Source organism: Bombus flavifrons, chromosome 1 (assembly GCF_040668555.2).
Source record: "Bombus flavifrons isolate JBK064 chromosome 1, iyBomFlav1_principal, whole genome shotgun sequence".
Taxonomy (NCBI): domain Eukaryota; kingdom Metazoa; phylum Arthropoda; class Insecta; order Hymenoptera; family Apidae; genus Bombus; species Bombus flavifrons.
This window is the reverse complement of record NC_138442.1, coordinates 4,176,057-4,200,570: the sequence shown is the minus strand read 5'-3', so window position 1 is coordinate 4,200,570 and position 24,514 is coordinate 4,176,057. Positions and strand designations below refer to the sequence as shown.

General features: G+C 33.6%; 1 protein-coding gene across 5 annotated transcripts in view; it reads left to right on the top strand.

Moving 5' to 3' along the window:
- ETHR (ecdysis triggering hormone receptor) overlaps nt 1-24,508 on the top strand; it is a 126,787-nt gene extending 102,279 nt beyond the window's left edge. For 4 of the 5 annotated variants that reach the window (XM_069109176.1, XM_069109185.1, XM_069109194.1 and 1 more), the window contains 3 exons: nt 10,067-10,175; nt 12,686-12,757; nt 22,385-24,508. In XM_069109176.1, the coding sequence (XP_068965277.1) occupies nt 10,067-10,175; nt 12,686-12,757; nt 22,385-23,108 (905 nt within the window). In that variant the 3' untranslated portion in view covers nt 23,109-24,508. Of the gene's footprint in view, nt 1-10,066; nt 10,176-12,685; nt 12,758-21,028; nt 22,355-22,384 lie in introns of those variants that run through there. The other variant, XM_069109202.1, reaches the window with a different exon arrangement.
- The last annotated feature ends 6 nt before the right edge of the window (nt 24,509-24,514 follow it).

Genomic DNA, 24,514 nt, shown 5'->3' with positions numbered 1-24,514 from the left:
GAGTTAGTTGCCCAGTTTTACTCCCTTTGTGGCTGATTTCGCGAAATCGCAAGGATTGCAGCGATAAGAAAACAGTTCTAGTTTCGTATAATTTGAATAAATTGAAGGAAAATATTATTTAAAAGTCAAGTGTTCAATTGTCAATGTGTAAAAAATACTCATAATGTACATTTATATTAGAATGCACATTTCCATCACTACGGTCAGAATTCATGAAACAACATCTGGCTATCTAATTTGAAATTCGATTCGTTCGGACGCGAAGATCGAAGTTTAAAAACTCACGGAAAATTCGACGTTTCAAAATAATAAACATCGAATATAATATTAATACGGATAATCGAACGAAACATTTAATAAAAATCCGACAGCGATGAAATAATATTATTCAGTTTATATAATAATCTCTGTTTTAATTGAAATTGTTCATTATCTTTAAAAAAAGAAATTCTTACTAATTCCTGCCGAATGATAAATTGCAATAGAGCGCAAGAGGAAAATAAGAACAGACGAGACTGAAAAGATGTAGACATTCTCGCGGAGACGCCTTTATGGAGGAATTTCCATTTGAATGTAAAACTCTACAAGGGTAAGCCTGTTTCGCGTAAAGGCTAACCCCGAAGGAAATTGTTTCCCCAGTGTCAGACAGCAGGTATAATTTGTTAGCCTTGTTTCGTTACTTCTTCGTTGCGCTTGGGGATATTTACGAGGGATCAGTTTGAAACAGTCCTGCTGGAAACTCTTTTGTCTTCATCGATCATCGAGAACGATCGACCTCGCGATGGAACCACCTGTTTCACTTCGAATTACTTTAGGTCGAGAATCCATTAAATTGGTACCATCGAGGATTTTCTTACGATAATTTCAGAGGTTGTGTTTTAACGCTCTTTAAGCAAAAACGCTCTTTAAATGGATAATTGACGACACGATATTTATCGATACACTACCCGATATTTCGATGACGATATCGGAATTTTGAATGTTTAATTTTTGGATATTTGAGTTTCGAATATATTTCAGTATTCGATATATAATATTACAATTCGATGATGGAATGTTTAAATTTTGAACGCTTCGATTTCGTTTAATTTTGAGTTTTTGAATCTTCTGGACGCTTCGATTTTGAACGCTTGAATTTCGAATCATTGAATCTCGAACGCTGCAATTTCCGACATTCCAATTCTGAATCTTTCGATATATAATATTTTAATTTTGAATATTTACATTTTCTAATAGAACTATTCAACCCCAATGATAATCAAAATTTCATTGAAAAACATCCATCGAACCATTCGCTTCCAATATGACATAGATAACATTTTGAAATTCTCCAGTATCTCGCTATTAAACTATGTTTTAACGAACAAAATTTAATTCCCAGTTTCTGAACCGCCCAGAAACCAGTTGCACCAACTTTTAACGAGATCAATTTATTATGGTAATTATTTATTTACAAACTGGTAAACATTAATAGTTAACGATAATAAGGATAGAGAACAAAAGAGAGCAACGGTGTTCATTTTGCCAGAATTGAAACTATAAACGTAAACGTAATTCAATCGAAGAGTTTAATCTACTAACGCATAGAAAAGGGCAGGAACAGGAAAATCCTTTGTTTTCTGCGAGAACGTAATAGAGTGATATTTGCAATTAGAAACTATTCTGTTTAATTTTCTACAATTTTGATGTATACAGAGATTAAAAATTGCGGACATAAGGGGAAAAAATGAACTTATTCAATTATGTTAAACACTTGTTTATTGTGGTATGTATTTTTTCAAATAATATTATTTGTCGGAGAAGGATTGAAATTTTGGGCGTTCGATGAACCTTTACTTACTTTACCATCGCGGATGTAGCTAATGTTTATCGGTACAAATGTGTACACTACAAGAGGCTATGAGTAATAGCGGCGATAGGATGGTCGAGATGATGGTGACAATGAATTCATGTTTGATAACGAATCCACGGTCCACGGGATGACGAGTACAAACGTAATACACGATTCGATAACTCAATCAGCAATTCGTCCAACGACTAACTAACTATCTGCTTAAATAACCCCCTGATCCAAATGAAACTGCCCTTGTATTTTCCTGTCCCCACCTCTCGGGTCAATCTTTGTTTTTTAAGGAAAGCCATATAATCATTCCATACCTCTGTCAGGTACACGTTCCTCCCGTGACCGTGGCTACGTCCAGTGACCCGCTATGTCACTTCGAGCCCGAACCCATCGTCATAAAGCCAGATTGAAACATTAGAACTATTTCTTATTTTTATTACTTAAGTGTAGCTATAGTAAAAGTCTGGACTAGGGTATTGGGGTTTTTCCCAATATTCCAGCCGGGAAATCCCGATGTTCTTTCATCTCCGACATATTTATATATTATGTTTCGCTATATATTACTATATTGCAATAAAATTCCTTAAATTCCTAAAATTTGAACGAAAGACAGGCTTTTAAACTCTTAGGTATGATGTGCCATTAGAGGGTTTTTCGCGGATGTCATCTTATATTACGACGTGCCACTATAGTAGCTTTCGCGGATGTCATCTTGTATTACGACGCGCCACTATAGTGGCTCACTTTACTAACTTATTCGCTCACCGTTTGAACTAAATGATCTTTTTCATTTGTCTTGCTTCACGTCTGTCTTACCTCGCAACGTTTTATAACAGTGTTAAGAATATACAGACAGAATATATAGCCTTTGTTTTTGATACGTCAGTGTCAGGTATCAATTGTTGCTTTTTATTAAAATAAACCATTGTTAGATGCTCTTTTTAACATGCCGATTCGTATCCTTATAATTTTGTAGAATTTTCAACCTCAAAATGTCGCTTCAAAATAGAAAACTAAGAGCAATTGGACAGACACTATCGCGCTATGAGTGTGAAAATTGTGACGTGGTTCTATGTGTCGTACCGTGCTTTAACATGTGTCACACTCAATTGTATTATTAATTATTAAAATAAATTATTAAAGTTAAAGTATATGCATCATATCTTTAAAAAAAATTATAATTTAGTTATCAAAAACTTCATTCCAATGTGCTTGCGTAGAGAACAGCATTATGTTACACATTGCAGTGCTGTATCGTTTACGCGTAATTCGCGTCAAACTCTGCCTTACAGAGAATCAGCCCCGCGTCAAATTCAGCCGTAAACTAAGAGCTTAAAGACGAAACAAGTAAAGAAAATTAATGGTTTAAAAATTACGCAAACTAAAGAACAAGCTAAGCAATTTTTTAATCTCTTAAGAGGAGGTATACGTGGAAATAACAATGCAGGATGAATTTCCTTTGACGATTCGTCAGTCTCAAATCCTTTAGCGTCCTTCTCACGTACTATCAGTTTTCTCTCGAATGTATTACCGTTTTCATTAGCAAAAAGGTTTCTTTGAAATGTCACGTCTGCTGAACCTACTCCTCAATGACAAATCTAATTTCACTTGCAGTGGAAAACGCCGTAGGAACATCCGTTTAAATTCATAATACACGTACTATGTTCGCTTGTACATATTTCTCTGTTTGTCAGACATTTGTCAGTTTCAGTTTCAGATTTGTCATTTCAGCAAAGACGAATTTAAATTTTGTGCTTTTTGATGAATTTAAATTTCTAGAACCACGCTGCATAAGCTCTCGTTACAAAAGTCTATCAGTCTTTACTTATCAGTCAATCCATCCTCTAGTTCAAAAATTTCTTCATGTGACAATATCTATGTTTGTTTAAAATTTACTACTATTATTATCATTATTATTTATTTTTGCCTCCTTTTAATTAAGCAGTTGAAACCTCATCATGTTTATATCTATATAAACAAAGAATCTTTTCAGTAGCATTATTTTTTTCCTACATTGTTATTTTTTATTATTATTATTTTTACAATTATTATTTCCTACATTGCTTCGTAATCAAACAAAACTGTTATTGCAAAGTACTCGGTGAAATTTTCCGATCTCCCGTAAAATAATCGTTCGACGTAATGTGAACGTGACGGTCTTCGCATGTCCCACAGATTAACTATGCAACCGGTGCCAACTAACGATAAGGCGAATGCAGAGAAGATCGACCCAAAGAATAAATTTTAGCGATAAAATCTGCGAACGATGGCTAATTAAATAAGCTTCTCCGAGTCGATCTGCTGTTCTATTTGTTTCGTGAAGGCCTTGAGGACTTGCCTGAGCAAGGCTATGGCAAAATGGACGAAAAGGGCACGCGTTAGCAAACGACACACTCGGCTCGAGCTCGATGCGATGGACAAGGTTGATGGCTGGCTGAAACGAGCGGCTCAACTTCTACCTCCCGCTAGGAATTACCGTTGCTCTTAGAGGCTAAGGCATTTAATGCTACGCCCGGCATAACACCTCCTTGTCCTGTCGCTTTCTATCCAATTCTCTTTAACCTTCGTGGCAGGAAATAGAATGGAAAAGGCGCCGCCGATTCCCACCGCCGGATCCTCTTGGCGATACTCTCGTCTCTTTGACAGAAACGCTGAAAAAGTGGTTTGAACTTTCAGAAAATTGCTGGAAATTTTGGGAACATTTAGACTAGACTTTAACAAGTTCTCATCAGCTGTTTCGTTAGCCTGACGAATACACAGCGTTGGTTATAAATATTGCAACAATACGTTTCTTATTGCACTTGGCGCATTTAGTATTTTATTGATTTTAAACAACAGATTTATGTACAATTATACAATAATTGGGATCTTAGAAACTAACGCGATAATAAAACTGATAGAGGTTTGAAGTAACTCATAGTTTTTGGAACAATTAATCTTTTACATATAAAAGTAAAACATTTCTTAAGACCTGACCTATGAGATCTTTGTCTGTACGAGTCAAAATTCTTCAAATATAACCAACGAATTTTGTAATTATTTTCATAACTTTTCGCTTCAGCCAAACCCGTCTACCCAAACGATCGAAATATAATTAAACGTATAGAACGAAATTTACATCGAATATGGAAATTCTAATTTATTAGTGCTGCTCCCCAAATCATTGGTATTTTATTGTCATATGCTTCGTGACGAGAATACCCGTCAATTGTAGGGTAAAATTTCCCGGAAAACAAACCTCTTGCTATCAAATACTGGACTCGAACTAGGCGGAGCGATAATCAAAAATACGACGATCCGTCTTAAGCCGCGCGTTTCTTATCGGGCGCAGGTTTCACGGGCGAAACAACGAAACATGTTTCGTTAACGAGGACTGATAAGAACTTCATGGGGGGAAATGTAGAAAAGGATATTCGTGGTTGCATATAAGAATAAAATTGCTTTTGCATTTGTGAGAATTTTTAGGAATATTCACGGGAGACTATTTTGCCAATTATGGAATTTTGAAGAAAAAAGAATCTTTAAATTCTTCAACTGTATTTGAAAATTCATACTTCAAGGTGCAAATTCGTCGAAAATAAGGAATCTTTCAATTCTTCTAACTTTCCTTGAAAATTCATAAATGAAAGTATAACCTTATTTCCAATTATTGGAAATGAAACACACCGTACAATATTTATATTCGTTTTATATTTTGTATTTTCTTCTTGCTTTTATAGACGCTTAGAGCTCACACTGGAAGTAACTGAAGTTTGTTTGAAATTTTTAGAAATCCATAATTCAACATCGAACGTCCGTTCGATTCCAATTTGGCCGTAACCGAAGTGTGTTCTCTGTTTACGCCAGATACTCATAAATAACAAAATAACAACAAAGTGGAACGCTGACAGATGCAACGAATCGTTTTATTAACTGTGAAAGAATAAATAACGAAGGGAGTTTCGGTTAATCGTTGATAAATTATTGAAAACAAATAATTCTTCGGTGTGCTGTTCATTGTCAATTCGAAAGCCCGATAATTGCAAATCAATGCTTCCAGTTCATTTCTCGACCATCGCCATTCGTTCGTTGTAATGTAAATGTCGTACGCGTAATTGCATTAATGCACTGTACGACGTTGATCGTTTAAATAATTACAAATGCTCATATTACGCTCGTCACGTCGTTAATCATTCGAAAATGTCACAGTGTAAATTTGTGTATTTTATATACTTTAACATCTCTTTCTTCTTTACATCAAAAATATTTTCTAGTATTTTTGGAAAAAGTATCTTTTCTACTTTCCTCTGAAAGCGCACATTTTTTCGCATTAAGTATTCTTTTTACAATATTTTTCACAGCAACTCGCTCTCTGTTTCCTTTTTCCCGACGAAAAATATCTTTCACCTTTGTCTTCTTTCCCTTTCGTACGAGTATTAGTGTAAGGACAGTCTCATTAACGAGGTAGGACACAAAGACAAAATGGTTATGCGTGAATTCTCAAACTATTGGGTTGGCAACTAAGTGATTGCGGATTTTGTCAATACCACCTAATGACAAAATCCGCAATCACTTAGTTGCCAATCCAATAGACATTATGCAGGCGAGTTCGCATGTACGATAACACCTCGCATTTGATATACAACTACAATGACAACGATAAAGACCGTGGTAACCTTTTGAAATACTCACGTTGCTACACGACTCCGATTATTCTTCGTTCGCGTACAGCGATATTTCGCTCCCCTTTTACAAAGCGTTTACCATGTTAGCTACGAAAAGTGGACTATTTTCAATCTACCTGTCGACTTGGAATTATTCAAAGAAATTCTTCTTCAAAAAATTGTATATTTATATTCCATCATTTTAAACACTTCACAACATACCTAATCCATTGTAAGAACTAATTTTGTAAACATAAGAGGTTGGTTCACAGATTCGATTTAACGAATAAAACCATCACCACTTAAAATGGTAATTCTACTACTATACTACTACTACTATTCTACTATACTATTATATTAAAATAGTAATTCCACTGTATACCACGATTTCTCATGCTCTTATAAATAATTATAAATCTGATAAAAAATATAAATTTACAACTCGTCATTGACGAAACCTTTAATTTTCTAACAGTCATAAAGAAAGTACAAGAATTATCCATTCTCGTGTCCACGTGTCTATTTTTAATGAAACAATTAAACGCAGTATTTTAATCGATACGTTCTGTTAATTGCATTGTGCGGAGTCGTGAATCTAAATTATATTCAGTAGAAAAAAATTAGCCAGACGGATGTAAATTAAAGAATATGTTTAATAATAAAACCAAAATGCAATTTAAAAGGTGGGTGAAATTGAAACAAAGGAGAGCGCTGTTTAGTTTCTTCTTTTTCCATATGCGCTGCGTTGGTAGATTTTCCAAGCATTGGAAGTTGCAGAGCTGGTTCTACCGCTTCGTTTAACCGGAAGTCGTCCAATCTCGAAGGGGCATTTCCTGTTGCACGAGGAGAAATGCTCAGCGCATTATTATCGTTCTGTGCACGTTCGAAAATGACTTGCACGAGGAAAAAAATTATTTTATTTTCCTTCGTAGAGAATTTTCACGGCAATTGCAGTGATTTGTTGGAAACTCGTGCAGAAATTCGACGGAATGAGATGAAACCACTTTCACATATCGCATTGAAGATTGTACAGCGTGATCGTAAAGTAAACGAGTAAATATGAATCTGAAGATACGATTATCTGTTTCGATAGTCGTGCAGTTCGTTGCTGTTTTTAAAATTTTATACAAAATATTCCAAAGATTGATAATAGTAAATTGTACAATGTCGAAACTGTGGATTTGAATATATTTAAAAGAAGGGCAAATTATGATCCGCGTGATTTGTGATCTTTTAAACATAATACAGGCTGTTTGGAAAATGAGTGACTTTGTTTTATCTCTGAATAGTATTAGGGATATTCGATGTCTTACTTAAAATAATATCTATTTTCGAATAAATTATTTTGTGTTAGTAACTGGATATGTTCCAGAAAGTCAAATTACATAATTCAGTGTTGCAGATGCTCTACAAATATCACTAAAACGTATAAAGAATTTAAAAATAACGGTGGCCGGTACAAGGCAAAATAATAATACGGGGACTGAATTCTTCTTGCGACGATTGTGTTTACGAACGCAACGTCGACAAAAACAAATATTTGGAAACCAAAGTGGATCAATGCTCCAGAATGACTCATAATTTTCTATGGCTTATGCGTTTGCCAAGCTTCCGGAATCTTTGACGGTACTATTATTGGTAACTTTTTTCTAATTTCGTCTCGTAAACTTCGATCCAGCCCTCCAAAACTCTCCAATTTCAGAAACAAATTTATTAGAACCGGAGAAAAGTAAATCCTTTTATTTTCTACCTTTTTTAAGGAAAAAAAATTAATGCAATCAAGGAAGTTGCCGAAGAGAAATCTCTTATTATTATTTAAAACTAGATTAGTTGTAAAAAAGATTATTCTTCGCAATGATTACAACTAACATTACGATGAAATTAAAGTAAAAAAAATTTGCGTGGTATGAGATTCCACTCTATGATAACCATTGATGATTAAAGTCATGAAATATATTTTAAAACATTGAAAGACCTTGTACTTTAAAACTACATTTAAATCGAATAAAAATTATTCAAAGTTATATTAAAAAATTGAAAGTTAGGTACCATAATGAAGCATAAAGGAATAATTGTTATATAACAATTATAAATATATGTATGGCTATAATAATCTGAAACACGAAGTACGCTTTAAATAGCAAAATAAATTGCCAGAGAAGTTGTCGAGTAAAAAGTAAAGGGGTAACGACTCGGAGGACTTTATGTTCGTAATAGAATGCTTCCTGTTTCGTTGTGGATATATTCACCGAAAAAACACGCTGACTTCCAGGAAACAGTACAAGGACAAAATTACTCAGCCGATTCTGGACTCCGTGGACATAGAGTAAATGGAAGAAAGGTATACAGAAAATAATAGCATCCAGAGCTTCGTACCAGTTTATTGCGACACCCTGATTGTCGAGCAAGCTTCCTTTCCGCAACCATAAATCTCTAATCGTAAATCTCGTTCCCGGCTGTTCAACGAGAAAATTGACCCTTCAACTTTTGAAACCCGTTGCAGTTATGTCAGAAGAGAGGATGAAGCTGAATATATCGAATATCTGGGAATAAACTTCGTTAATTATATGTGAAACACCATCTTAAGTTATGCTTCATTAATAATAATTAAACAGTCCACATTATATGTATGAAAGAAAAGCTTAAAGTGACTTTCGGGTTCAGTGACAGCTCAGTTTTAAATGTTTAAATTATATTGAATATATTTATTATTATTAATATTTATATATTACATATTATACATATTTCATATATTATTATTTATTATTATTTATATATATTTATTATTATTATAGATATATTTATATTATATATTAAGTATATTTGAAAATATATTTTAACATAAAATCGAGAATTGCATTAAATTTCGTTAATCATACATGAAAGTTTCTCTTTGAGTTACCCGTTATATAAAATACATGTTTCGATAATAATTGGTATTTCTTTAAAAGAGAAACTTGACCCGACTTTCGTGTTCAAAGTTCCTGTTTAATTTCGAATATTTAGATTGAAATATTAAAATATCTGATCGGCAAATTACAACAACAGACGAGATGGCATTTCTCACACGTCAAATTAAATTTCTGAAATATTCAACACACAATAATCACATTTACAATAAGATCCGTTTATTTGCATGGACAATTGTATTAATATGTTGAATATATGTACATACGATACCAATGTATAGCATATACTCGAACATTGCAAATATCAACAGCCAATCAAATTGCTTCTGTAGTCAGCTGATCGATCAATCAGTAGAATATCCCAGCCAGTAATCGGACCAGCCTCTCCCAACCTCTCCAAAAGTAGTCAATCTCAGTCATTTAGTATTAGTACATAAAGTATTTAATTATTTATTAATTCATAAATTATTCTATATTATAATTAGATTACGGATGTTTAAGCAAATTGATATTTTTATGAACAATACCAGCGAACAAGACTTACGAACAAAGTGAAATATTTTTGTATTATTTCTTAATATTTCTTAATTATTTTATATTTTTCCTCTGTAATCTTCGATTAACAATAATTTGAGTAATTCTCCGCTAATAGCAAATTTTTCCAATTTCAGGTAAAGCGGTACCATTTGTAGAATTGACTGTGGCACACGCTTCGGTTCTAACGATCTTGGCGATCAGTTTCGAGCGATATTATGCAATTTGCGAGCCCCTACGGGTTGGGTAAGTAAAGGAAATATTTTATAGAGCAATATCTCACAAGTAAACACGTAGCATCTTTCTGTGTACTTTCGACAAATACAGAGACAATTGGTTTTGAAATAGTTACGAAACCGGTCACGAAGTGTGTGGCGCTCCCAAGTAAACAAAACACTAACTTAAAGGTTGAATCGTAGCGAGTATATTACGTTCTCTGTAACCAGGAAAGTATCAATTTGAAAAATTTGTCAAAGTGAGTTTGCAGGTTTAATACTTCTCGAGTGGAGCGCTGATGAAATATGAGTCAACGTGTATACTTTATATACATATATAAAATATATATATTATATGTAAATTCTATAGAATTCCAACCCGCCAACCCACATTTTTACTTTTGCTTTGTTTTACCGGCAGTCATTTTAATGAATAGATTAGATCACGAGAGAAGAACGGTAATTTAGGACTTAGAAAATCGATTCTCGATTTTCCAGGTAAAATTTGTAGTAGATTTATTATTACCTGTTATTGTATATAATTTAATTTATTCCTAAAATAAACTCGATTTTCCAAAATCGATCGTCTTATTTACCCTAAGGATTTACGTTATTATATACAGGGTGGTTGGTAACTGGTGGTACAAGCGGAAAGAGGGTGATTCTACGCGAAAAAAGAAGTCGAAAATATAGAATAAAAATTTTTCGTTTGAAGCTTTGTTTTCGAGAAAATCGACTTTAAATTTTCGCTCGGTACGCGTGCACTTTATCGCGTCTGGTTATAACGGATCTCACTGTAGATCGTTGTCTCGATGGAAAAATTAAAAAAAAAATTTAAAAAAAAATTTTATTCTATACTTTCGACTTCTTTTTTCGCGTAGAATTACCCCCTTTCCGCTTGTACCACCAGTTACCAACCACCCTGTATATATGGTAGATATACTACGAAATACACCGGCTCACAAAAGTATTCGAACACTTGCATATAGAAACCTGTTATGAATATATCATGTGCTATATAATACGTGTTGACACAAGTTTCAAATTAAGTCAATATGAACCGTTTATTTTGGAAATGGTGCAAGTCCATATTTTGAAAAAACTGAGAAAACGAAAAATTTTTTTATACAATTTATAATTTAAATCTTAAAAAATTCGTTTATTCTAATCAATTGAGATTTTGTTAGTAATTGTCATTATATAATCGTTTATTTTGAAAGTGGTGTAAATCCATTTCTTGTAAACTGTACTTTATCCAAGTAATCCAGGCACCAATAATAAAAAACGAATGTTATCCTAACTTCTGTATCTGGCATAATATTGCATGTACGGTCGTGGACAAGTTGTTTAAATGCAATTCAGTAATATACTGATAATTTATTATTACATTCATTGAATAATTATTATATCATTTAATTAAATTGTTATAATTAAATGTAATTATTATTACATTTAAACTATTATTAAACTATTAATAATCTTACATTTATATCGTATCGAAGTACAAACCTAAAACTGAAGGAAGTATTACATATTGTTGTTATCTTCCTTACTTTTCTCATTGAATAATTTTGGATTAACATTAGAATCTAATAGTTATATGGATATTTACTGGAGTCTGACATAATAATATTATGATAATTTAGATTTATTTAGTTATATTCTATTTATTTTCAAATACCACACATATAAATATTAAATAATAAAAATTTAATGAATTACACAATTCTCTAATTTTAGAAGTTGTATAAGTTCATTCGTGACCCTGAAAAAAATATTGATCCAATTAATTTTAAAAGAACCATTTGTTAAATTTTGAATTTAATTTTGGTTAAATTTTTTTTATTTTTTATTAAAATCGAATTTATATTTACTTAATACGTAGAAACTTAGACAAACTGAGTTTACTTTGCTTACTGGCCTTTATCAGGATTTTTCAATCGATGGGAATGCATACACTTCTATATTTCGAAACAAAGGGAAATGGGCTTACACCACTCCCAAAATAAACGGCCCATATAATCATGATAGTCGATTCTCGTTATAATGGCAGTGACATTTATACACACAATATATACATATATTGTATACCTGTGTTTAGAACATAAAGAGAAAATAAACTCAGTCGCGTATTCATCCGTTTATATAAAAATATGCTACGGTAAAAGTCCCACGCTGCATGTTCTATCCAATTCTTTTCTGATACAATAATACTCACGTTCCGAAACAGACACTGTGGAATTCAATCGACAGGAAACTAACCAAACATTCGATCTATCGAAATTCCACCAACGAACGAAAGCGACGACTCTGTTCAAAACAAAAGTACGTTATTCTCCTATCTCTTGGTAAAACGTATCTGTCGAAATCATTCATCCCTTTGAAGTAGTGAATTGATGCAGAACTCGTGTGTGACTATCCGTGTGCGACACTGTCTCAGTTACGGTTCCCACTTATTTATTTTTCAAATCAAACCAAAAATAATAGTTACTTTTTAAACCTTTACGAAAACAGGGATTGACAAAAGGTATTTTTGCATAGGTATATGTGCACGAAGGCCAGAGCGACGTTTCTTTGCTTCGTCGCGTGGGTTGCGGCGGCGCTTTGCACCAGGTGAGACAAATAAAAAGAAACATCGAATTGTTACTTCGCACTTTTCTTTTATCCGCTTTCTTCGCTGTTGACGCATACCATGCTTTCATTCGCTTCTCAATTCTTGCACTTCTTCTTCTTCTTCCACTTCTTTATTTTTCTTTCGCTATCTCTTTGTTCCTCTCCATTCTTTTTTTCATTCGCCCTTGATGCTGCATTTCTATGTAACGGAAATATCCAGAATATTGCAGTCTGTTCATTCGAGAGAAACACTTGGAATGTCAGGCCTCTTCTTTCTCCATGAATTTAATATTGTACAGTTTGAAACTCTGAAGTGGCATTCATAAACTTCGTGAAAAGGCAATTAAACGCAAACTCGTTTTTCTGTTTTTATTGACTGCGTTTGTTGTATATTTCAGTTGGGACTACTTAATATCGCGATATTTCGAAGTTTTTTTATTGCAATATATTAACAGCCTTTAATTATATATTACGTTTTTCGATAAATAAAACAATATCGTACAACGCATGATAATTAAAATCAAATTCTTTGAATTTTTATATTTACCTTAACCTACTAACCGGGTCCCATAAGCAGAAGTTTCTATGATTAAAAAGTTAAAACTTAATAGAGATAAATTAAATTTAATTAAAGGTTAGTTTTAGCTCTTTCGAATGTAAGTATGACATAGTTCGTTTTTAATAGAAATGAAACGACATTAAAAAAGATCCCAACATTAGAAAATCCCTAAGTAAAGAAATTATTTTGTCCGAAAAAAATGCCTATTAAAATTACGAGTTAACTGGTCTTTCTCGATCAAAAGTGTAATTGCTGAATCTAGTCATTCTACATTTTAAGATTTCGGTAAAATTATCTATCAGAAACGTATAACTGAGGTTAATTACTGTAGTTGTTAATTCATCCGATTCAAAGACGAGTTCTCATCAATGTTCCAAATCTATTTTCCCATGAAATCATTCCATAGTGTACGGAAGGGCCGCTTACATTTTCGACTCCCGAGACGATTTTCAACTTAATTGCCAGAAGGCGTAAACAACGTGTTAAAGTGGCGCAACACTGTGGCGTGAGCTGCAAACTGCAGTGAATCACGCAGTTGAATGTCGTGCACCAGTTACGTAGGCAATAACGTTCGTCCTATTAAGCACGTTACTTACCCGACATTTTTCCCTATTTATTTTTCCATTCTATTTTTATACCGATTGTAGCTTAACGATTGAAGCGTTTAATTAAGTACCACGGTCACGCTTGACGATTTTTTGTCGCGATATAGATAATCATTGAAACGGCAACGTGACGTGACATATGAATAAATGAAACGTTGAAACATCAAGACTAATAGCCAAAAAAGAGGTATTTAAACATTTTGTGATTTCCATGTAGAGATGAACACGTTCTAACACATATCGATATCGATGAAGTGATCTCCATATTATATTGGTAAATTGTAACATGTGCACCAACCACTGCGCAAATATCTAGATATGATGAAACTTTCTATAAAAATGCGAAAAAATATACTTCTTTAAGACTATTTATGACATTTTGTGATTTGTATTTAAAAATGAAGATTCAACAAGTATCAACATCGATGAAGTGGTCGTTATATAAGTAAATTAGTAAACTGTAACATGCGTGCCAACCATAACGCGTAAAAATTAAAAGATGATAGAACTTAGAAGATATTGGTTTTTTAAGCTATTGACATTAAAATATTTATAAAAACAAACTGAAGTAAACTTTTCAATACCACACTATGCAATCTATCTTCAGGAACATTAAAGAGAAAAATAGCTGCGGTTAACCATTTTTAACAGTACTAACGATTTTTTACTGGTGAAATATGACGCCACAGAGGTAGGAGAGCGTTGAAGAAGAATCGAGGATACGTGGAAGCTAAAAGGCAGCTGTTTCTCTCAATTACAATATATATATACATTGCGAAAGGGAATTTCACCGAAGACGATAGTAATTTAAAGCCATATGTTACCATATCGTTGTGCGCGCGAGAAACAGCTTCCCTCAGGGATATTTTCCGGAGAAATCCGGCTGTAAAAATCGATATGGAGTGGCGATGATAAGAAAATCACGACGGTGACCCGCAAAACCTTAATGGTCCGTAAGACATCCTCTGAAAAATTTCTGACTTTACTCCTGGTGATAAACGAGCAAGGATTATAAATGGAGGGATAACGAGGGCAGAATATGATGACCTAGCCAGATGGAAATTAAAAGGAAAGCTGTAAAAACCACCGTAATACGTTCCGAGTTCTATTTTACGATTATTTCTCTGTTTGTGTTATTGCCGAAGATTTACTTGTCTTGTGACAAAGTTTTAAAATTGAGATTCGTTTAACTCGTTTTAACAGTGATTTTGACTTTTCTCGCGTTAGTACCACTACTAGTAGTTTTGATAATTTTAAAAGTTCCTAGATACATTAATTTACATTAAATTGCCGTGCACTATTAAAGTATTCATGTTTCAATTCAATTTAAATTATGATTAAATATGACTCTTAAATATAAATATTTCATGCTTAGGAACATAGTTTAATTATTTAGGATAGAATATCTTCAAACCAAATTAGAATCATCCAAATACGCTAATCATGATTAAAGGCTGATCCCCAAGCGCGCAAAGAAGGGCTGGAAGAAGGATGATCCTAATAAAAGTGTGGATACTCTTCTGGAATTACATTAGTAATCTCATGAATAAACCTGTAATGCAACCATTCTTCTGGGACATTAAGTAAAATCGCTATGCGTGGCCACTTTATGTAATTAAATTAAATGCGTCGCTAGGAAACAATCAAAGAGAATTTTCAGAAAGCTCACATATATCCTAAGATACCTGAAATAATCAAAACTTGATCTTTTTCTTTCAATGGATTGGTAGTGATTTGGTTTAACGAGTTTGTAAAATTGAGAAATTTTTGAGAGTCCATATTACTAACTTCACAACTACGATAGAACTTCACAAATCCCGAAAGCTCCAAGCACACAAACCAATATCGTCTTTCAAATACGAATTCCTTCAACGAACACTTCAAAACTTTTTACTAAACTCCTTCGACACTTGGTAAAAAGTTTTCTCGACAAAAGAAAAGATTTAAGCTTATTAGATCTATCGGTAGTTCGTTCGAAACGCAATAATTGGACTGCGAATACTTGTGAAGACTTAAATTTTTATAAACATAACTAGAGAAATGGAAGGGCTACGTAGGGATTTATTTCGGTCCCTAAATATCATAAGGAATATGTTTGCGATATTTTATATATTGTTGCAGGTTATGTATATTCTACGCATTTTTACATTCTTACCTCTCAATGGGTATCTCGGTGACGCATAATAATGTGGTGTAGGTTATTTAATCTTAAAGTATTTATTCTAATTTGTATCTTCCGATTTACGTGACAAATATCGTTAACATATCTTATTGCGTAAGATATAGGATATAAATTAAAATTAAATAACCTAACCTAAATAATTGTTTTCATCTATGACTCAACAATACCAATTAAAAATTAAATATTTTATAAATATTTAAATATCCGCAGTCCAGTGTTAACAAAGAAAGTCGACCATATATTGCTGAAAGATTCGATTCAAACGAGTCATAAAATCTACCTGGTGTTTCATCCACGTTCGAGTTGGCCCAAACGAAGAAAGGCAACGTGTATCACTGGTCATAAAAGGAATATCGCCTGTGAACCACTTCTGAGGGAGAGTTTTACACATCGGTAACACTTTTTTCCTCCCGTGGATCACGAGGGCGCAGTTACCCGGTTCAAAGACGAGGCCCCCTGTTCGCTAAATTTATGGCTCGGGAAAGCAGTCTGTGAAAAAGCTGCTAGAAGATCGTCTTCCAAGGAAAAAAATATCGAAGAACGAGAGAAGAGTGGCATTAGGTGTCGTGGTGAAAAAGAACAAAGCTTTCGAGGAAGATGGAAGGCAACCCAGATGGAGATGGCTTCGCAAGAAAATTATTGGGCGTGTTTCAACATAGAATAAAGGTTGAATTGACTTGCGTAATATGATAGAAAGAAATGATTCTATACAGGATTAGTATAAAATGCTGTTTAGTATTTAGAATATTGAAAGGTTATGTTTTACGTTATGTTTCGTTGCACTTTATTAAGTGGATGCAATCTGGAACAGTTTCAGTTTTTTAATTGACTGAAGAAATATTTAAATTTAATTTCAATCATTCGTTCAAATAAAACTTATCATATAGACATATTCTGTTACTGGTAGAAAAAGATTCATCAATTTCTAACTAAAAAGTGAAAACTAGATGATGTGAAACTACTTAGGAAAATGGCGAGGAAGTTATATTATAACTTCAATTTAAAAGACAATAATTCTTTCGGATAAATTCCAAGGAAGAAGTAGTTAAAGTTTAAGAACTAAAAGATCCAATAATCCTAAATCCATCACAACTTCTACATACTTTTCTGAGAAATCTATAAATTGCACTTTCTGTAGCCAGTTGTGACAGTACATCAACTTCCTAGAATTCCAGTCCCAGATTGATTGCACAAGTGCCGAAAAATTGGAAGAAAACAGAAGTTAAAGGGAAAGTACAACGCTACTCCTCTGCAATATAAATACTTGTATATGTTCGTCCGCCGCTGTTTACCGTACAGTACCGCCCTCTGAAATCGTAATCTCGGATTTTCGACGGTGTTATTGATAGAGACAGAATACATAATCCACATCCATAAATTAGGGGATTAGACGGATGCCAGTTGATAGGAAAATTTTGCTCCCGTGCCTACTCGGTAAACAGAAAGTCTCCGAATACCTTCTAGCAAAAGGAAAGAAAACATTGAAATTAACTGAAAGTTTGCTTTCGGAAAAGGAAATGGCAAAATAGAGATTAGAAATATATATATATATGTTATAAATTCTTTAACCATTTATGATCAACAAGTAAATATTTTGTTCAAAGGGAATTTCATAGCATTTTTGAATATCATTGATTTGAACGTAGATGTAACACATCTTACAGAAATCAATTTTGGCTTTTAGAAGACATGGTTGCTTAATTCCTATTATATGAATTCTATCATATTCAATATCTGATATTTAAAGGAGTTTCTCTTAGAAAGTCAACATTGTTTCCAAGAAGAAAAGACCGATATATTGAAGGTAATAATATGAAAAAATTACCAAAGTTTATCTTCAGCCTGATCTTTAAAACATATTGCAGTACTACTACAAAGAGAATTTATTTAACCACTTATCTGAGTTTCTATTAAATTTTGTGTTTAAAGCTTTTATTCTCTGGTAGAGATGGAAAAAATAAACGTGGCCCATCCATTTCTGAGATTCATTCCAATGATAACGAATCTGATTTGTGAGCAGACCTTCGAACACTCTATGAAGTTTTCTAACTTGTACTAAGCGTACAAAACGTGATTGGTCTGCGAGGTGGTGCTTTGTCAGAAACTGGACATAGAAAAATACAATTACATTGTGAATAGACAGAAAAATATAAAATTGCTAAAAATTGACAAGGAACTTTATTACGTCCATTCGTTAGAAAAAGTACAAACAAAATGGTCGTTTGAGTGAGGCCAAAATTGCCAGGAGATAACGACATAAATGGGGCAGAAAGGTCCAGGATGAAATCAGAAAAAACCAGAGATGTAAAACTCGGTTAGAAGAGAACTATAATTGAATATATGAAGGAAGGAAATATATCGTAGAAATGTTATAATGGTACTGTTTGAAGGCTTCAACTTACTTAGGACAAGGTAAAAAAGGAAAGTAATTACCGAGTTTATTCCTGAGGGACCTATCAGCAGAGGAGATATTAAACTGGGGATCTCCTTTAGATCTGTGACGTCTTGGTGTGATAAGAAACACGTTTTCCAGGTCAATGACGTGCGGTAGATTTGAAAGTAAATTTAGGGGAAGAAATTGCAATTTGTATGTACAGATAATTTAACCTATAAAGTGATAGAATATGTATGCGATTTTTATTTTAAGTTAATAAAGGATTAGAATTTGGATTTAAATTTAAACCTCAAATACAAGCATAAAGATTTGAATTTAGATAAGCACAAAAGAAAACAAATATCAGGTATTGTTTTAGATCTCCAGAAATCAAATACGAAATATTTTTCTTTCTTTTAACATTGCAACTCGAAGAAATAGGAAAGAAATAGATTACAAGAGACAACAAAAGAAACTAGAAATTGAAATCGAGCGCAGAAACTGTTGCTTTCCAACATATATATATATATATATCTGTCAGACATTGGGAAGCTGAGTAAGCACAAGCGTATCGCAGTTTATCAAGGCAGGAAAGCAAGACAGATGCCTAGTATAATTTCAGAGGGAAGTTTCTTGAATGAAGCTCCAAGTACTCCAAGCTCGTATACGGCCTTGCAACACAATACTATTGATGAATCACCCGGGAAATCCTCTCTGTCTGATATGTAGGGTAATTCTACTATCACTATTAACAAAATAACCCACAGTTCCCTAAATTTTCAAACATCTGCCTTTTCCCTGTATCTGGGATGTCAGACGAAGAAATTTATAGTAAACTAAATACAAAGTGGGTTTTAACATACTGAAATTCAAAGAAATACGTTGGTGTAATATAAATTATAAGTCCAATGAAAACAATAAGAATTTTATTACATTAATTTTATTATTATCAATGATCACTTGCGTTTCTTTATTGTCGATTTAAGAAAAACAATTCTTCATTTTTAATAAAAAAGCATGCTTTTTATTTTATATTTTTACTTTACAATATCATTTTAAATAGTCCAGTCAAAACTATTTATCTTTAAAATCTTACTTAAAATCTCAGAAAATAAATTGTTCTACAGACATTGATATAATTTAACAGTTTTCTACAAATTTTGAACAGTGTTAGCAATTTTGACAAATGCGTCATTTTTTTCTCCTCCTCTCTCCATTTATAAAGAGAGAAAACACAACAATCTCTGTGCAATTACCGAAAATTGCGTCAGTTCGAGTATTCGAGGAAATTCAATATCACGGTGCCGTCTTTCGTGCGAAGATCGGGTCCGAGATTCGTGCCAAGACAAAAGAAAGGAGGGAGGAAGAAAGAAAAGAAAGCAACAGGATACTGTGTTCGGTTACGTGGGAGTGTCACCGTGTGACGGCAAGCTATTTTCCCCGTGTCTCGATACCTAAAACGACTTTCAGAAAAGTTAAGAGCTGTATCTCAACAAAGAAATTCGAATGATTTTCTTTCTTCTTTTTTTATATATATATGTATATTTATATAAAAAGTAAGAATAAGAAAAAATCTATTCAAATTGAAAAATCGAAAAAAAAGAAAATTACTGCTGAAATAGAGAAACAAGGGGAATAACGTTATACGTGGTTCGAATAAATATAAAGAGACTCGATTATTATTAATCCAGTTAATTAAATTATTTGCTAATCAAGTTTGCACAGTACTCGGGTTTAAAATACGGTGGATCCATTTCGTCTCAGTAATAAAATCCCCATTTATTATTTTTGTGCGTCGCGCATTAAACTTCGAGTCATTGAACAATTTCCTGGAAAACGTGTCGAAAGCATTTGCATCACATTTTCGTCAATACAACACTCATTCAATAATTCCAATTGAAAGAGCAGGGTATAGGAAAGAAAATAATTGCTTTGAATACATATTGCTTGTTTTAACCTAAAGATTTGGTCTGTCCAGGTGAGGCTAAATTCAATCCTTCAATATAGTGCAAGTTATCTTATAACAATAATAATGATGTTAAAACTCAGAGAAAACAAATAGCTGTCAGGCATAGGTTCAAACCGTACACATTGTACTGGTGTTTTCTAATACATAAAACTAAAACCAGGTGTAGGTTAAAAAAACTAAAAAAAAGAACGCTAAATTTAAGACTAAATACAGAGATTAAGATGAAGTATTACGAACCATGCGATTACTCGGATTTTTACTTCTGAGTTCCCTATTTTTACATTTTGGTATTGTTCTTATATTGCTACTATATTGTTAACATTCAACATTGTTCATGTGGCTTATAGACCCATGAGGATCCAGAGCTTGTACTCAATGAAAAAAGAAAGTAGTGCAAGTTCCAATCGAATCACAAGCTTCGCCGAGCTTACAAGGCAAATCCTCTGCAAACTCGGTCGGTAAAGGGGCTAAAAACCGCTTACACGTTAATCTCAAACCGCCATCCTTCCTGCTCGATCTCCGTCTAGCTTGAAGATTCTGAAAGTTCCAGTTGCACGCCAATTTCGCTTTAACTGATTGCAGTCCCATAATCTGGGTCTCTCAGTACCAGGAGATGCGCGTGAAGGAGAACAAGAACGATCAAGACGCGAGGAACTTTGTTCCAGTCTGTTTGACGATGGCTGACAGTAGCGCCACTGTGGTATTCTTCTTACTTCTGGTCCTCGTCTTCTATATAGCGCCACTGCTGATCCTGCTGATCCTGTACACTTTCATCATCAGGCAATTGATGCCAGATCCCAGTAATACAAGCGACTCTTACCATACCAGAGCAAAGAAGCACGTGATTACAATGTTACTATCGGTGGTTATCAGCTTTTTCATCTGTCTGTCGCCATACAGGATTCTGATCTTTTATATAGTGATCGCACCAGCAGAACAGATTGCTGCCATTGATCGAGACACGTTCTTCGCTTTTCTTAACTTTAGCAGGATCATGTTTTATCTGCACAGCGCCATTGATCCGATATTGTATAATTTAATGAGCAGTAAGTTTAAAAAAGGATTCTTGGAACTATGCAGAATGAAGAAGTGTGCCAAGAGAGGATTAAGGAGCAATATGACCGGAACTAGAAAAATTGATAGTAGTGAACAGGAAGAGAACTTCGTGTGATACTTTCTTATGTAACCGGCATGATGTTTTTACTGTACATTTACATTTTCAGTCGGCATTAATTACAGAGCGTGATCTCACTTACAGTATTGTAAACAACTGCTTATGTGATTGTATTAAAGAATGGTATTCTTCGAACAAATACTGTATTGTTGTGATATGAATTTTTATGTACTTTTTATATGTTACTGACCGATGGTAACCTTTTTCGAATACGATTAAGGATATTTAATAATAACATTCCATGTTTCTGCTTCAAATGAAATTACTGTAGTAAATTAATAAAAATATTTGGAAAATAAAACCTGAGAAAAATATACTGATATGTTACCATGTACATTACTATAATAGTTATTGTATATATAAATATGTATAATATGTGAAGTATCTCTTCCAGAAAAAAACTATGAAAATCTACTAAAAATATATACTGAAGAACTGCCTAAAACTACTGACTATGACTGCTTTTCCAATAATGATTTAATTACGTTAGTTCCAGCGTTACTATTTCATCAATATAGCTAGTAATTCATTTGTAATGCTTTAGCTACTGCTGGCAATTACTGACCAATATTAAGCTCGCAGTAGTGCAACTATCAAAATCCAATAATGCATTACTCTAAATCAGTTTCTATTATATTGACCAGCTAATAATATTTTTCTGCAAGAGATATGAAAGAAAAATAACAAATATTTAAAAAGTATACCATATACGAAACGAAAATAACATAAATCACCAATTATTTAAATAAAACGTCTGTTCACAGCCCGATTCTACTGATGGTCAAGTACGAAGAGGAAGAAAACTCGAACGGTACGTACATTCCGACCTGCAGCACAGTTGCAAATTCATTCTGGCCGATCAGTTTCGTTCTGTTCACGATAATCGTGTTCTTCGTGATACCGCTCCTGATCCTTGTGGTTCTGTACACGGTGATTGCACGACATCTGATGACAAACTCGACGATTAGCCGTGGCTCGTCCAATAACTTGCTCAAATATCGCAAGCAGGTGATGCTGATGCTAGGGACAGTGGTGTTTTGTTTTTTCCTATGCTTGTTACCATTTAGGGCATTGACACTTTGGATCTTGGTCGTTCCAATTAAAGTAATCCTCGACTTTGGTATCGAGCGCTACTTCACCCTGCTCTATTTCTGTCGAGTGATGTTCTATCTGAACTCTGCCATTAATCCTATCCTCTACAATCTGATGTCCACGAAATTCAGGGAAGGTTTTCTCAGGGTTTGTGGTCTGGGCCCCAATAGGAAGAAAAAGAAAAAAACGTCGGACAAAACTGGTACTTATACTACTGGCTCGACCAATTGTAGTAGCAATCAGTCTGATTTCTGGAGGAGACATAGCAGTAATAAGAGCAACAGCGTTAAGGCACCCTGCAACAACACGACCGCGGAGAAACAGATTAAAGTGCCACTTCAGACGACGGTTGTTAGTGGAAGTATCGTCAGGAAGAAACAGGAGAGTTATGTTTGAAAGGATAAAGTGGGAATATGACGAGGATAATTTCTAAGACTGTGATCTTTCGAACCATTCCATGATATCGTAGCATAGTCGGTGGAAGAGATATGGTAATGAAGTTGTAAATTAAAGACTTCAGCGTTAGCATCTACTAATAGTGTTGTGTTTAGGGCTGTATATAGGATAATTTCCTTGCTAGTTGATTGCATGCTGCCAATCGCACCGCGTATCACACTCGTCTTCATTTTCCATAGCTGCTCTCCTTAATTTAAATGTACTATTTATCATTTTCAAACTGGCACCGACCTGGCTATATCAATTCCACTGATTATACTACTTAACGTCGTTCGTATTCGTATGTGGATTGTATATTGTACATATATACAGATTTTTTTCGAAATCGTAGTTTCAATGACATTTATTTTAATTCTTTACAAATTGTTGAAAATGTCGCTCTTGGTGCCGCAGACAGATTTTTATTCGGCAAATTCTGTACTATCCTTTTTTCCATGGTCCCCAAGATTATCCCACCTTTTACGTCCTATATCTTACATCCCGCATCTATATCATCCAGCCCATAACCAATTGACATTACCGGGTGAAACCGGACCACCGGACTGAGATGACTGAAGAAAACAAACTTCATTATGGTTCTGATTTCTACATTTTACATTTTGTACACATTCTTTGAGTTTTCTGTTACGTCTACGTTGAAAGAGTAGAATTATTCAACTTACCACGATTTCGGAAACATTCTGTATTTTATAGAAACACTATTTATTAAAAACTAACCTAAAAGAAATTTAAAAATGCTGGAATCATTTATTTAATATTAAGTACCGACTATCTAGTAGTCTATTTCAATTATTTGTACCTTCAATAACGTGAGAAAGAGATCTAAAAATGCTTATGTTATTCATTACCAAAAAAAAAAAACATTAATCCGCATAAGATTATGAACGATATATTAGGATCGAATTATTGTTGCATAGAATTTTGGAATCTGTGATCACTAATTATATAACCGTGTACCGAGTAAGTATTAGAACAAAGATGAAACAGTTGTGTCTTCGAATTGAAGGAAAACTAAAGATAAGCTATACGATAGATGAAATTGATTAATATTTAAGAACCAAAAGGGATCTTAAAAAGATCTTTTCTTTCATGTTTACCAAGATTCGTGTGATTTGCCAAAATTGTTTGTTCGAATTTCTTTAGTGAATTTTCATCTTTATAAATGTACAAAATAACAAATTAAGTTTCTACGGAAATTTTAAGTTCCTATGCGCTTATCGAACTACATACATATTCGATTTATATTTATAATTATGACAGATATTACAACAATTAGAGATATTTTTAAACTGTATAGATATAATTTTCCATGAAGTAAAAGTATTGAAGAGATGACGAAACTAGTC